Genomic DNA, 14,949 nt, shown 5'->3' on the forward strand with positions numbered 1-14,949 from the left:
AGTGGGGGGGAAGTAATTGCCAACGTAAACATATCTCCAACCTGCTCGCGCAGCTGCCATTTTCTTGTTTCGCAGTTTGTTCTCCAAAGCTTGCTACACAAGGAAAAAGGAGAAAAGATGAACGTGAGATTTTCTGGCGTTTTCTACTACTTTAATAAAGGCAGTATTTGTCTGAAACGCATGGTACCCTACCTGTTTCATCTTCTTTTGTAGATCCAGGTTTGCGGCCTTCTGGCCCTTCGCCGTGGCGTTAAGATAATAGATGGTCAAACTACATTTTAAAAATGATAAAATTTAATGGTATTTTTCAGCTCCTCAATATTCCTCTTAAACTTCCATTAACTAAATCATAGAATGTTGGCACGGGGGCAGACTTCAAGATATTTTTGACTCTAAACCTCCCATCTTGTAGATAAAAGACCAGCTGAGGTACAGAGAGGGAAAAAGTGCACTCAGCCACGCAGGACTGTGAGTGGACCTGGGAAGCTGGGCCCCTGGTCCTTTCCTCCACTGTGGGTGGCTCCATTCACTGTACATTATTGCCTAATTTTAGACTCTTCTTGGTAACGTATTCACATCAGTTTAACTTATAATTAAAAGTGACATTTGAAATTGGTGTCAATGGCCTTCGAGAGAATGGAATACCTACTGACGCTTAGGGAATGTGTTGAGTAAAAAGGAAACTGATGTTCTGCCTTAAATCCCTTCCTTTGGCTTTTACAACTAAGATTATAATCCTCGTAGTCATAGTTAATTAACATGAATTTTTCCCATAGGAAATACTGTTTGCATTTCTCCCTCCTTCAAAAAGAAACTGCTTTATAAAGGAGTATTCTTGGCTTTTACCTTAGACATTTAATTTTCTAGAGAGAGCAAATTCCAGCCAAACATTGCTGCAAAATTCAATGTGCTCATCTTTACTTAAAGCAAAACAAATAAATAAAGAAAACATGCAGTAAAAAAAAAAGGTAACTGGTATTTCTCTTCATTGCAAATAACTAATACTGAACACATTTCCTCTATGCACCAACATGCCAAATTATATCCTTTACGAGCCATCTGGTGCTAGCAGCACAATTATTGACATGGGTTAGCAGGGTTTGTTTATCTCTTATGTGAGTGGCAGGAGTTTGAATGAAATTACGTACATGAAAGCATCTGGTGCAATAGCTCTGAGGAAGTAGGTGCTCAATGAACGTGTGTGTGGGTGTGTGTCATAGTCATATAAAGAGTTTCTGAAAGAAGTGCCCAGAATTGGAGGGGACACTCAAAGACCTCACAAGGCATTTGCAATTCTGGAATTCTCTGTTTATTCTTCACAATTTTCTGTCTTGTGATGTACCTTAAATGTGTATTCTTTATAAATCATTTTTAGTCTTTAGTTTCCAAAGGAATAAAACTGGCTGCAGAGAACTAACCTAAACTCTACTCAGTTACCAAAACACATCTAAACTGATTTAATATGACCCACTGAGGAAATTCAAAATGCTTGTAACATGCACCATTCTCTAATTAAAGGTAATAAAAAACCAGGCCAATTGTTTGGGCCCCATAAAGTGGAACAGGAGACCTCAGGATCTGAAAAATCAAATCCGCAATAAACTGAAATTTGGGTTTTAGATTAGAATCTCAGGACTGAAACCAGCCTTGCGGGACCTCTATTTGACCTTGCACCCTGCCTCTAGACCAGCAAATGACGGTCTCCAGAGCTGATCTGGCTCCTGGCCTGGGTCCTGTGGCCCATGAGCTAAGAATGGTTTTTACATTTTTAAATGGTTATATAAGAAATTACAAAATATCCTCAATTTCACCTCTTGGTCCACAAACCCTAAAATATCTACTCTCTGGCCCTTTAAGAAAACTTGTACCCACCCTGGCTGTAGACCATCCCTGACAAGTGGTTTCCGGCCCTTCTGAACATGCCCACTCATCCCAGACTCCGTGTTTGGTGCCGCAAATGAGTGGAGGGAATAAGAGGTGGGAAATGAGACGTGGGTTCAGATTCACGTATTGGCCATCAGATCTGGGGAAGGTATCCTTGTGCTATCAATGATATGATCAGTGAGGCCAACTTCTTAAGGTTATGGTGCAGACGAGTCAATGTAAGGACAGTGCCTGGAACAAAGGAAGTGTTAGCTCCTCTTCCACAGCTTATTAAATATTTAATTCGTGACATGGAAACAATGTTGCTTCTTTGCTTAAAGACAAATCTGTCTCTCAACTAGTTAAGAATATAGTCATAAAATCTGACATTTAGTAACTGTTTTTTTAAAACACAACCTCATTTATGCCAGTAAAGGGCTTTGCCTTTTAAAAGCTGCAGGATGCTTAACATGCTCTCAGAAGCTGCCATATCATAAAAACACGGAGAAGGAAAAATTACTTCCAGGGCCATCTGGCGAAACATGCTGCATCCAGCTTGTCATTTTCTAACATGAGAGACTTACTATCAGATTCTAAATGCCACCTCTTCTTGATCAGGGTTCTAATATGTGATAATAATCTGTCCAATAAGAATAAAAAATACCTAAGGTATAGTATCTTATTACCTTAAAAATTAGAATGGAATTTTGCAGAAAAATTTCATGTATTAAAATGAAACAGGTTGAGCCCATTTTCATCTAATTGGAAAACATTAGTCTCTAAAAAAATAGTAATGTTTTACTGTTTAATTATCCCCACAGGCTATTAACTCTCTCCCTCAAAGAAGGCATCACAGTATAAAGAGAAGAATGTTGGATTTCCTGTCAAAGTCCTACTTTACTGTTTTGCTATGTTCTCGCCTAGGGAAAATCACTTCACCCCTCCAGGTGAGTCTCTTAATGCATTCAGGTGAGGGATGTAACACCTGCCTTCGCTGGCGTGGCTCATGACCATGACCATCGCAAAGATGATGGTGACAACCTGGCCCAGACCCAGCTCGTTTACGTCACACTGTTGTGAGCTCTCCCACTAAGGTCTCCTCATTTCCCTTTTGTTTAAACGAATCCAACCTTGTACCAGCTCTGTTTCTGTTGTGTCCCTGAGAACGGTTTACACTTGTCCTCCTTGACTCAGAGCTGCGGCACTTCCAGACTTTCTCCTTAGGAGGGGCCTGGGGAATGATGGGAGGCCTAGGGCACTTTTCTTAGCTCTTGTATAGTAAGCATATATTTTCACTTAGAATGTAAGTTTGTTTGCAGTGGCCAAGAGTCGGAAGCCAGTGAAAGGAACATGGGAACAAAAGCTCCCTCCCCAAGTTCCCCCTTATACATCACTTCTGACATTGAAGGGACAGACTGAGTGACCTTTCCTAGACTCTTCTGATCTTCCGACTCTATTGCTATGGACACACAGTTATTGATGGCCTCCTAGGTACCAGGACAGGGTGAATTTTCAAAGACCCCTCAAGCCCTGATCCTGAAAATATAACACATAGGACCCCCCAAGAGGAATATTAACTTAGGGGCTCATCATTTCTGTGTGTTCACAGCCATCTGCTTTATGGAACAAGAGATGGGGGCCAGGAGGCAGGGCTCCACGTGCTGATTAGATTTAGCATTTAGCATTTATGCTTCCCTTGCTTTAGCTGTTTACCAATAATTGTTTTGGTTACTTGGGAACAAATCTTATAATCGTAGGCAGGCAAAAGCAGACACAGATGGCTGTGAATTATGTCCAACAGGATCAGAATATGGCTCATAAATTTTAGCCTCTCACTGCCATATAAATCAGCACTGGACCCTTGGAGAGAGTGAGAGACAGAGAAAGCTGAAAGGGAAAAGGAGCCAGGAAGAACATCACAAAGGCTCTTTCTGTGAGGAGGGAAAGCACATACACCATCACCAAAATCACAGCGATGACCAGCCCAGGGTTGGAAAGCTGTCTCAAGATCTTTGCCATCCAGCTCGGGAAATCATGTTCCAGTGTCTCTCCAATGACTTCGAACATCCTATTTTTGCCACTGGAGGGAAAAAAAGAGAGAAGTTTATATAAAACATATGGAAAACCATGGTTACAGTAAAAAAAAAAAAAAAAAAAAAAACTATGGGTAATCTTTTGCAAACACTGCCTAAGTACTCTTTCAGATTAGGAATCTGATGTTTTGTTCTAACTCCTGATACTTATCTCACATTGTCAACGTATGAATAAGATATGATAAATTTTATCCCAACATAAACAAAATCAGAGCATGTAAGAAATTCATCACAGTATTGGGAGACACATTTTAAAGGCTGTATTTCTAAGATTTGGATAGATATATGTTTTATAAATAACTCATCAGTCTACCCCTCGGCCAGCTCTTTTTGTAGGAGAATATTCTCTTTGGGCTGAATAAACAGTGCACTCAGTTTTTCAATTAGCCTTGAAATGAGCACCAGGAATAGCATCACAGAATCAAATCCATAAATAATCCAATACATCCTTCCATGCGATAGCTTCTATCTCATTCTCCACCGAACCTCTTTCATGAGAGCTATTAATAGGTAACAACACTGAATGCTGAGCCCTCCCTCTTTCAGTATTTCTTCTGGACAGGTCTTAAAAGTGCCAACTCAGTTCCACTGTTAAGAAAATAAAATAAGAAGAGAAGGATACATAAGTCTTAAAAGGAAACGTCCTAAATGGGCTTGTTCTCAGGCTATTAAAATAAGACCCAAAGCCTATAAACTAGAAAAATAAGAGCAGATATGTGTCTTAACCTAGTACATAATATTAAAATTATAAAGTAATATCCATCCTGCTAAGTTGTATTTGTTATGCATTTTGATTTTACTATGAAAATATGTTATTTTCAGAAAAGATGCTAGGTTGTTTATCACCACGTTTTATGTATCATCAGGATAGAGCTTGGCATACCATTTAATGTAATATTTTGGTTTCACTTTTTTTCATCTTTAAACATTCTCAATTACTCAATGAACATGATCCACAAGGGCCAGATCAATTTTTATTCTCATGAACGAATAATATCTTTCAATAGATTGAGAAGGACTCTAAGTATCTTCTTAGGAGTCACTGGACTACAGAATTGTAAAGTTGGCTTCACAAATTATAGATCTACACACTAATTAGAAAAAACATGATATGTAAAGGAGAATGAAGTTGATAGATAATTTAAGGTTATATCAACTTATTCCACTGAAGTTTCTTCTTCATCTATTCTCACTGACCATTCTCCCAGCCATATGGAATACAGCCAGCATTAGAAGTTAGGCAAGGAAGAGAGAAGATCAGACAATCTCCCCTCCCTGTTCCAGGCGGTCCAGCTGTGCTAATGAATGTGCTTAGAGTGGGGGGACTGGAATTTTACAGGATAATCCCTACCTACAAAAGTCTTCTCTGCATCACAGCATGTCCCAAATGCAAAGTTATTGGCAACTCTGGGGATTCTTGGGTAACTTTTCCAGATCAGGTCTCTCACCAAGAATCGTCGGTATCTCTTAATCTTACACAAACTACAGACGCATCTATAAATCTCTGGCAATCCCTTTTGCTGACTGGTTAGCCAACATATGCCACTTCACAGTCTTCACACTCTTCACTTGCCAGTCTCCTGTGGCTCCTTACCCTGTAGTTTCCTATGGCTACAGCTCCCTCCACCCTAGATTAGAACAGTCTATGAGCAGGCCCGTCCATCCGGTCAGACGAGAGCTCCACAGGCCCAGAACCTATGCCCAAGTTAACCCCACATCTCGCCTCGTGTTTAGTGCACAATAAGAAGTCGTTATGCACTCATTAATTCAAGTTATTGGCTAACATTCCACTGTGTTCTGGACTCACAGAGATGAAAATATTCCCAACCTCTAGAAGTCAGCTGCACTATTAAGAAAAATAGTCGCATAGAGTAGAATTGAAAATGAGTAATGTAATAACAGTGCCACAATGTAATATAAAGCTAAACATATTTTATGATCTCAGTTATTGTTAAAATCTGCACAAAAAGAAAACTAGAATACAAAATGTCAAAATGTTGAGAGTTGTTATTTCAGGACTTCGTGGGTTACACGTAGTTTGTTTTCATGTCAAAATGTTTCTACAATTTCCAGGTTTTCTAGTACAAACACATACCACCTTTGCAGTAAGATGAAAATGCATAAAAACATAATTACCATGATGTTAGCAGGGAGAGGTATGAGACCCTAGAAAACTAGACGTTGTTCAGATTATTAGTGAGGGGTCAGGGAGAGAAATATCAAGTGTCAGGAAATATGGTGGAGTTATTAGAAGAATTTTCTTCATCTGAACACCAAAGAAATAGTTTTTTAAATTACTGAACTGTTTAAGGTAAATCACTAAATAGTGTATTAGAATAATTTGGGGGGAAATTCACTTTCCCTAAGCAGCTCTAGTGAAAACAGAATGAGCTAAACAATCTCATGAAATTGCTTTGCAGAATGGATCTTCTAAGGTATTGCAGCCACCGTACCTGAAAACACGCCTACACCTAGGAGCAGCTGGCCGTCACTCTGGTGTCTCCATCATCCTACTTTAGATGCATGGTGGCCTAGTGGCTGCCCACCCAGGTACCAGGAAGGGTCAGACAGCCTTCACTCAGCAGGCTGGGCAAGCCACCTCAAACTCAGGGTCCCTAAGGATGGTGAGTCATAAGCTCCTTCTAATACATAGTCTTTCTACTTATTTCTAGGGCTGAACAAACTTTTTAAACTTTTAAGTCCAAACAAATATAAAAATATACATTTCTTTGCCCCCAAAATGAGAAAACTGACAAGAAGAATAAACTCCCTAAATAGAATAGAGATAACTCCTTCCCCAATACTCTACTGAAAATGTTTAAATTTTCTTGATCTCAAAACAGTGATATATAGTAAGTAATTTTGCCTCAGTTTGCCAATTAGAAAATACTTAGTCACAAATCATTCATTAAAATCATAGTAACCCATGATATAAAGAGAGGCAGAGGAGTTAGAGCTCAAAAATCTAAAATTCTACAGTCACTGTACATGTTTAGCTCAATGATATTTTTAATGTGAATATACCTGTATAAGTTCCTTTAGTTTTTCTGAAAAGGATCAATTTCCAATTAAAAAGTTAAAAAGCACACCTAAAACTTACCCTGGATATTTAGTTGTATGGGTAATTAACAGGTAACTGAAACCTCTACATGGCTTATCTCGAACTTTGAACTCTGAAATTTATCCAGGACTTACTAAGACCACTTGCTCATTTAAGACTGCAGTTTCATATTCAGCCTCCAGATGTCGCTCTCTGCATTATTTATTTCAGCCCACTGGCTTGGGGGCGGGAGAATGAACGGGACTTGTCAACATCAGCTTCTTGAATTGACAGGACTCTGCCTGTTTTTGCCCTATCTGCTGGCTTAAGATTTTCTTTCGCGTCCAGTAAAGCAATAATAACTCGGACTATTATGAGAGTGAAAATGCCTTTTTTATACTTAAGTCAAGGAGTAACAAACCTTTTGACTTGACTATAGCAACTTGGGTCTGACAGCATGATGGGTAAATTATATGTGGCCAGTTTTACATCACAGTTGTCATTCACATGGCTTTTCACATTTACATTTTCTTCACTGAAAAGACTAAATGAGTCCAATGTCTGCTGCTCAGTGACTCAACATGCAGAGATTTGGAAGGAGACTTGTGGTAGATTCATCCCTTTCTGGAATGAAATCTCAGTCTTCCAGATCCTGGGGACTCTGCCTTCTTGATAAACATCACAGAGAGAACTATGTCATAGTGGACTGTAGCAAGTGCATTTCCAGTTTGGATCAAAGAGCCTTCTACACTCTTTGTTCCGGCTTGAGTGATTTACCCTTGTTATTTAGGGAGACTATATGTGAGAAACAGCTTTAATATTGTACTGGCATATAGCATTTTGGATTATAAACAGTTAAATCCTCTTTATATTACTATCTAATAATGATTCCGTGTCCTAGGTAGCATGGGGGTGGTCTACTATATTTAGTTATTTTTATATTTTATTTTTTCAGTTTGGTGATCCACATGAGCATAGCAATGGCTTCAAATGTCTGGATGTGAAGGCCTAGCATCAGGAAAGTGTTTACATCTAGTCTAGCTCTTTGCCGTCTCCTTATATGGAAATAGCTCAGATTAATTGTCCATATTTTGCCCAGGCAGAGCCTGCACCAGTTAAATTATTTTCCCTTGTGTGATTCCCAAATGAGAAACTAGCTGGAATCTCTATGACATAGAATGAACCTGAATACCTAAAGGATCTCATCCCACATACTAAAATGCCATTGTTTGAAAAAACAAAAGTAAGTCATGCAGTGATTGGCCATTCTTATTCCTATGCCTGAAAGAAATCTATGCCCAAATGGAATTTCAAAGACAAGAACCTGAAAGGGCCACAGTCAAAGGATGGTGGGAGGGATACGATCATGTACAGCACAGGCATGGTGGACAGGAAGAGGATGAGCAAGAGCATGCCCAGGTAGAAATTATTCGATCTGGAAGCCTTGAAGACTCTGGCCTCAGGAACGTTGCAACACATCACGGCCCAGCACTGGAAGTACATAGATGTGTGGAGTCGAAGGATATTGATGCCTGGGAGGCTGGGAGCAAAGAAAGAGCCCATCCTAGAGAGGAAAACAGAACTCTGATCAATTCAAGTCTTCACTCCAGAGCAAGGTCACAGAGCACCTGTTTATTTCACATCATGTTTATTTGCCAACAGCAGACAATGTATTGTCAGTTTCATACATAAGCCCTTTTTATAAATAAATTTCACTAGTCTATTTCCACCGTCTGTACATACTTTATCATCTCCCCCATTATTATAGGTATTATTATACACATGATTCCTTCATAGAAGTTATGTAGATCATTAATCATATTTACCACCATTAGTAAATTTAAATTATGACACAGTAAACTATATATGTATTACATTTGTGTTCTTTCTGTTTTTTACTTTTAAAATAAACAATTTTCCCCTGGTACTCATATTATTGATTAATATAGCCAAAAATTAACATTTTAATAATAGACTCTTAAACCACTCATTCTATTCAAATGAACTGCACATTGGGATTAATTACTTTTGTTGTGGCTAATGACTTTTTGTGTAATAAAAGAAGAAAAAATTAAGTTTTTCTGAAGCTATCTTCTATTTGTGGCTGCTATGGTGTTTTAGAGCTGATGGGGGTGCTGTATTTGTGTCTAATATGCTGGGTTTTGCTGATGTCCGACAGCAAGCTTTACGTGTGTTTAAGGTGAAAATTCAACACATCCATTTAATTTAGTTTATCTGTTTACATTTTTACTTTATTTTGTCCTGGAAATCCACTACTTTGTACATCAGATTTAGAAAAAGTATTTTTAAATGCTATTTTTAAACAAGAGCTACTTTGGTGAAGTCATTCTTCTTTGATGGCTTCATTAGTTTTTGCAACAAAATACATTTAAATTTTCTCTGATGAGAAAATCCATTGACACCATAAAACCATATTAATAGCAATTAATTAGTCCAAACCCAGAGGTTTCAGATATTACTTATTTTTGAAGTTTAAGCAGAGTCCTATTTTTAAAACTGTCCCAACTATAATAAAGCTGTCAACATTTTTAGTGAGGATGAACATTTTAAACAATCCATTGCAAATTTTGGTATATTATTCGGGGGAGGGGAGTTCAATTAGATGAAGAAATTAGTTTTTGCTATAACTGAACTTGTGCAACCCAACATTAAACCATTTCATTGAAAAGTGGAATCTTGTCACAATTCCGATTGTCTAGTTGATAGGATTCCACACAACAAATCTGGATGAAATTTGAACATACCGAATTGACCAGAATCTTTATAGGAAGGTAAACTATCTTTTTAAAAAATGGTGTAGCTTTGGGGTGATGATGCTATGTCCACGAAGGTTTATCAGTTGTTTGAGATGTCAATAATTGGGGAGGCTGTGCGTGTGTATGGGAAGGAGTATGTAAGGACTTTGCACTTTCTACTCAATTTTCTTATGAATCTAAAACTTCTCTAAGGTATAAATTTTATTAATTAAAAAAAGATGAGAGCATAAACTTTGGAACAACACAGTGTATCTTGGTTACAGAACAGCAAGAGAGGAACTGGAACCCCCAAAACATGAGCACATGAGTGAGAGTCACAGCTGAGGGTCAGAATCACAAAGCACTGGATTCTGTCCCCAGGTGCTAACATTCTTAATGCGATGTGCTTCTGGATGATGATGCTCTAGCCCTCCTAAAAGTCAGGGTTGGCCATGCAATTCTGTGGCAACTAAAATAGAAAAAAATGGGGTGCCTCACTGCTGGGTGGGAACTCTAAGGGCCCTGTGTGCTGTTTGCTCTCTTTCCTCTCTGTTGCTCTGACCAGCAATATCCCAGGCAGACCCTACTCTGCCTGTCTAGGACTACGGATAAGGTAACTTGCAAGAGCAGAGCCTCTGTCAACCCCCATGAGACTCGTAGAGTAAATAAGAAGAAAACATTTCCTTCTGTATGATTTTGGGGCTGTGTTTCATTGCTACACAACCCAGCCTGACACAATTTTGTACATAATTCAAGACCAAGATTTGCCAGAAGTCACCTATATTTGTACATATACATATCCATGCATCATTTGTATGCATATATATACACACCTATGTATGTGCATCTGTGGCATTTATTTATCTGTAGGTAAATAAATTAGAAATTTTCAAAACAAGTATCACATAGGCATTTTGAACAAATGACACAAAAGCCATAACCTAGAAAAACAGGTCCTGGCACAGTGATATCTGAACCTTAATGCTCACCCCATCTTTGTTCAGGACTCACTAATCAGCTTGGCTCACTAAGTCCCTCACCCAGACTTGATCCCATCATCTGTCAGGCAAAGATCATTGTAATACCCGAGCCTGATAAAATGCTTTTCTTCCAAGAAGATCAAAGCAAATGAAAGCTGCTTTTATTTAGCTCTTCTTATTACTCCAGTGACATGATACGTGTCAGGTAAATTATTCACGTGTGATCACTGAGAAAATGAGGTAGCCAAAGGTGACGAGACTGGCTGGATGGTGTGCCATGAGACAGTGTCGGAGCCATGTCCAAACCCATCTTCTGTCTGTGTGTTCTCTGCTGCCTCTACATTCTCGACAGAGAGAATTTGTGCCTTTGTCATTTAAAAACATGATTACAAAAGTCTATGCTGTCCATTTTAAAAATAAATGTGTAATACAATGATTTACTGATCATTTCAGCCAATTCATTTCAGCCAATTCATAACAAAATGGATTTTTACCTATAAATGTTTGACCTTAATAATCAGTGTAAGTAACCTCCACTACTTAGAAACTCCTAAAGTAGCAATGTCTCCAGTCACAAACTAAAGGAAAATGGATACAAATCTCCATACTCTTTTGATTGTAGCAAATGGCCAAACTCAGTTATCAGATCCTCATGCCCCAAGAAACAGGAGATTACCGTGTGCGAGTACCCTTGTGCAAGAAAGCTTACCAACGTTAGATTATGCACTCCACACACCTCCCCCGCCAACTTCCTGGGAGTTAACAAAAGAGAATTTGTACAAAGCATTGACCTAAAGGTGAATGATAGCGCTTTTGCTTCTGGAACTCTGGTGAGTGTCTATCTTTGTACACTCAAAAAGCACAGTAACTTTCTCGAGTCCTCTTCAGCCGAATCAGAAGCCAGACTTGATCAATAGCTGAAGGATGAACACATAGAAAGTGGCAGTGCAGTGATACTGCAGAGATGTTCCTACGGGATCTACCTTTGAGAAAACTGGAGGGTTTTAGGTATTAAAGAACGTTAACATGAACAATCGCGATATATAGAAACAGTTGGAAAATCGCAAGTGAAACCAATCAGGACAGCCATTGCAACAGCTTTTCTGGTAATGAAAATGAATGTCGAGGCAAATCTGTGGTCTAAATTCTGAAAGAACAAAAAAGAGACATGTAACATATGGCTGCACAAATGGCACCCTCCGGGCTTGAGGGGTTTATGGCACCCTGCGAGAGCCAGGGAGTTTCAAAACTGATATAACACAGTGGTTTCTCACTACCCCAGGAGCGATGCTAGCCATTTTTCTGCCATGACAGCAGAACCCTCTCCAGGAAATGAAAGACCCAGAACCCACAGAAGCTGCTTCCTTGACTCTGTTGGTAGTCACACGAAGGGCCCCTGTGGCTGTCCTCCCTGCTTGGAAAACGAAGGATGCATTTCACTGCTTCATGACTCTCTGGACACACGAGCCATACCTGACAAATTTAGCCAAGAAGTGCACTTTAAAATATATCTGACAATGGAGACGTTAGTCTCTTTATAGTCTTTTCTTCCCATTGACTGATCTAATGAGGACCAGGAATTGGACAGGCCCCATGGCAGGGCAACGGGGCTTTTCACTATGGCCTTTATGTTACTAAAGCAAAATAATTTTAACATCTGTGGAGAGGTCCAGTCTCTCAGAGGTTTAATAATGCAGGCCAGCTGTGGTTGAAAGATTTGAGTAACATAGGGTGCTTGTGCAAAACCTGAACCGAGGAACTAGGCCCTGTACACCAGACAAGGGTGTGGTCATATATTAGACATGTATTAACAGGACAGAGAAGCTCACTGGAACTGCTCGTGGTTTGGGCTGCTTTTAGTTAGCAGTGATGGATTTCCCAGACACATAGGCCCCAGATGAATTGCATGCTGTGATTCAATTTTGAAACTCAAAAACGGTTTCTGCTATACCAACTCATCTTAACCTGTCAAGGCTCACAGGGAGAATGTGTTCATTTAATAAAAGATATGACAATCCTTTGAACATCGAAAGGAATAATTCGGATGTACAAATGGCCCTGTGAAACAAGTTCCAAAATAAAGATCATATTTTCAACTTGGCCTTCCTACAATATGTGTTCCATCTCTGTAAACTCTTGGACTTGGTAAGTTACTAGGTTTTGAAGTAGCTATAAGTTGTATTTTAAATATATTCAATGGTAATAACAAGATAAAATTTCTCAGAAAGACCTCACGTGAGTTTATTTCATACCTGACACGTAGTAGTAATGTGATCATTAGTGTTTCACTGTTGCTATATCTATACCTAACACTACATCTAGTGTCACAGGATATAGAATATAAAACGCTTTCGAATAATCTACCAGCCAGTACATAGATGCCCATCATTTGATGAAGAAGTGCTCTACAGAACAGGCGGATGCCTTTGAGAAGCAAGATGGAAGGTTTGAAAAAGAAGAAATCAGACTAGTCACAGCCATCCACTCTGCAGAGGCGAGTGCTGGCTTAAACAGAGAATAGAGTCTCCTCTGACACTGGGTCACGGTGCTTTATGAAACAATGACCTTGGAGGCCTTCCAAAAAGTGGTACACTACCCCATGGCTGGCCTACCAGATCATGCCTTGGTTGAAGATCAGAGCGAGGACATTGCCACTGATGTCAAATTCGGTGTATGAGGGCTAGGAGAGACACAGACATGCATTGGATTAGTATCTCAAGTGGTGAATATTGAAAGGCAAGAGTTTCATGTTTCTGCATAGGTGTGGCTATGCATTCAACTATTTTCTTGCAGCAACAATAGGAGAATAATCAATATAACAAATAATTAGCAATAAATAAAATAATAAAACACTCCGTTAACATAGTAAGACTCATTTAAAAATGCTGTGCAGGTGTGGTGAGACAGGCTCTTACGAGCTGCTGGTGAAAGCAAATATCAGAACAGCCTTTTAGAAAAGCAATTTGATGATGCATATTAAAAGCTTTGAAAACCTCATTGTCGTTGACCCTGTGAACTCTCCTTTGTGGAATTTGTTTTAACAAAGTAAGCTTAAATGTTGAAAAGTTTGAACAAGCAGAGATAAAATCATCTAAATGTCTAACATTAGTTAAGTCAATACAGTATGTAAATTGATTAAGTAAATACAGCCAGGGATGGAAGTAGTATATACTTGTATATTATGACATATTATAACTAATTCTATCACTGTTGGAAGAATACTTACATACCCAAGGGAAAACTATATATATATATATATATATTAATTTATTGATTTGAGAGAGAGAAACGTTAATTTGTTGCTCCACTTATTTATGCATTCTTCAGTTGATTCTTGCAGGTGCCCTGACCGGGGATGGAACTCACAACCTTGGCATATGAGGAAACACTGTAACCAACTGAGCTACCCGCCAGGGCCAAAAAAACTATATGTTAACATTAAACAAAAAATACACAAAATTATACATTCATTAATTTTACCAACTTAATGTGAAACTATGCATAAAGAATACAGTTGAAAGTATTAGCCAAAATTAATAGTTATTTTGTGTCAGTGATAGATTATGGCTTTTATTTTCCTCAAGTTTTACATATTGTAAAATATTTTCAACAAAAATATGTAAAGTTTTACAATAAAATAAATATAGAGAAATGCAACACAAGTTAATGAACTCTTTTACTCAGTGTGTGGCGTGTGTCTCCACGACACCACCATCTTGCTTATGGCAGCAGGGCCCGGCTGTTCTCTGTGCAGAGGGGCCATCAGTTGGAACTGAGGTAGGTGTCTGGCCTAGGGTGGCCCAACCAAAGGCTTCCTGGTGACATATTAGGCATTTTAGAAGGAAAGCTTCTATTAATAGGATTAATGCTAATGAGCAAAGGCAATACATTTTGCTTCTACTTAATATAAAATAGAGAATAGTCAGGTAGGAGACTGTGTAAATGGTACTAAGAGAAAGAGAGAACAGAAAAAAATAGGAAGTGAGAATACCAAGAGACCGAGAGAGTGGCAGGTCTTAACACTGTCCCTAACCCTGACATATGCACGTGTGACTTCATACCACGTGCAGCCTCATCATAACTCCCTCCCCAACACGCACATGCACCACATACACGCGGCCCAAAAGTGTCTCTGTTCTCCCCAGACCCAAGAACCCGAGCGTATATTTGTAAGAAGATAGAACAGGTCTCTGAGTGGGAACTCCAACAAAACTATC

The 14,949-nt window shown here is 38.9% G+C and overlaps 1 protein-coding gene across 1 annotated transcript in view; it reads right to left on the bottom strand.

Annotated features, from left to right (window-relative positions):
• Positions 1 to 14,949, bottom strand: part of TMC1 (transmembrane channel like 1) — a 134,477-nt gene that overhangs the window by 6,615 nt on the left and 112,913 nt on the right. Inside the window, exons 15-19 of the mRNA XM_071220517.1 lie at positions 13,345 to 13,412; positions 8,321 to 8,560; positions 3,818 to 3,943; positions 193 to 271; positions 42 to 93 (exon numbers count right to left, since the gene is read on the bottom strand). Of these exons, the coding sequence (XP_071076618.1) occupies positions 42 to 93; positions 193 to 271; positions 3,818 to 3,943; positions 8,321 to 8,560; positions 13,345 to 13,412 (565 nt within the window). The remainder of the gene's footprint in view (positions 1 to 41; positions 94 to 192; positions 272 to 3,817; positions 3,944 to 8,320; positions 8,561 to 13,344; positions 13,413 to 14,949) is intronic.

Source organism: Desmodus rotundus, chromosome 1 (assembly GCF_022682495.2).
Source record: "Desmodus rotundus isolate HL8 chromosome 1, HLdesRot8A.1, whole genome shotgun sequence".
Classification (NCBI taxonomy): Eukaryota; Metazoa; Chordata; class Mammalia; order Chiroptera; family Phyllostomidae; genus Desmodus; species Desmodus rotundus.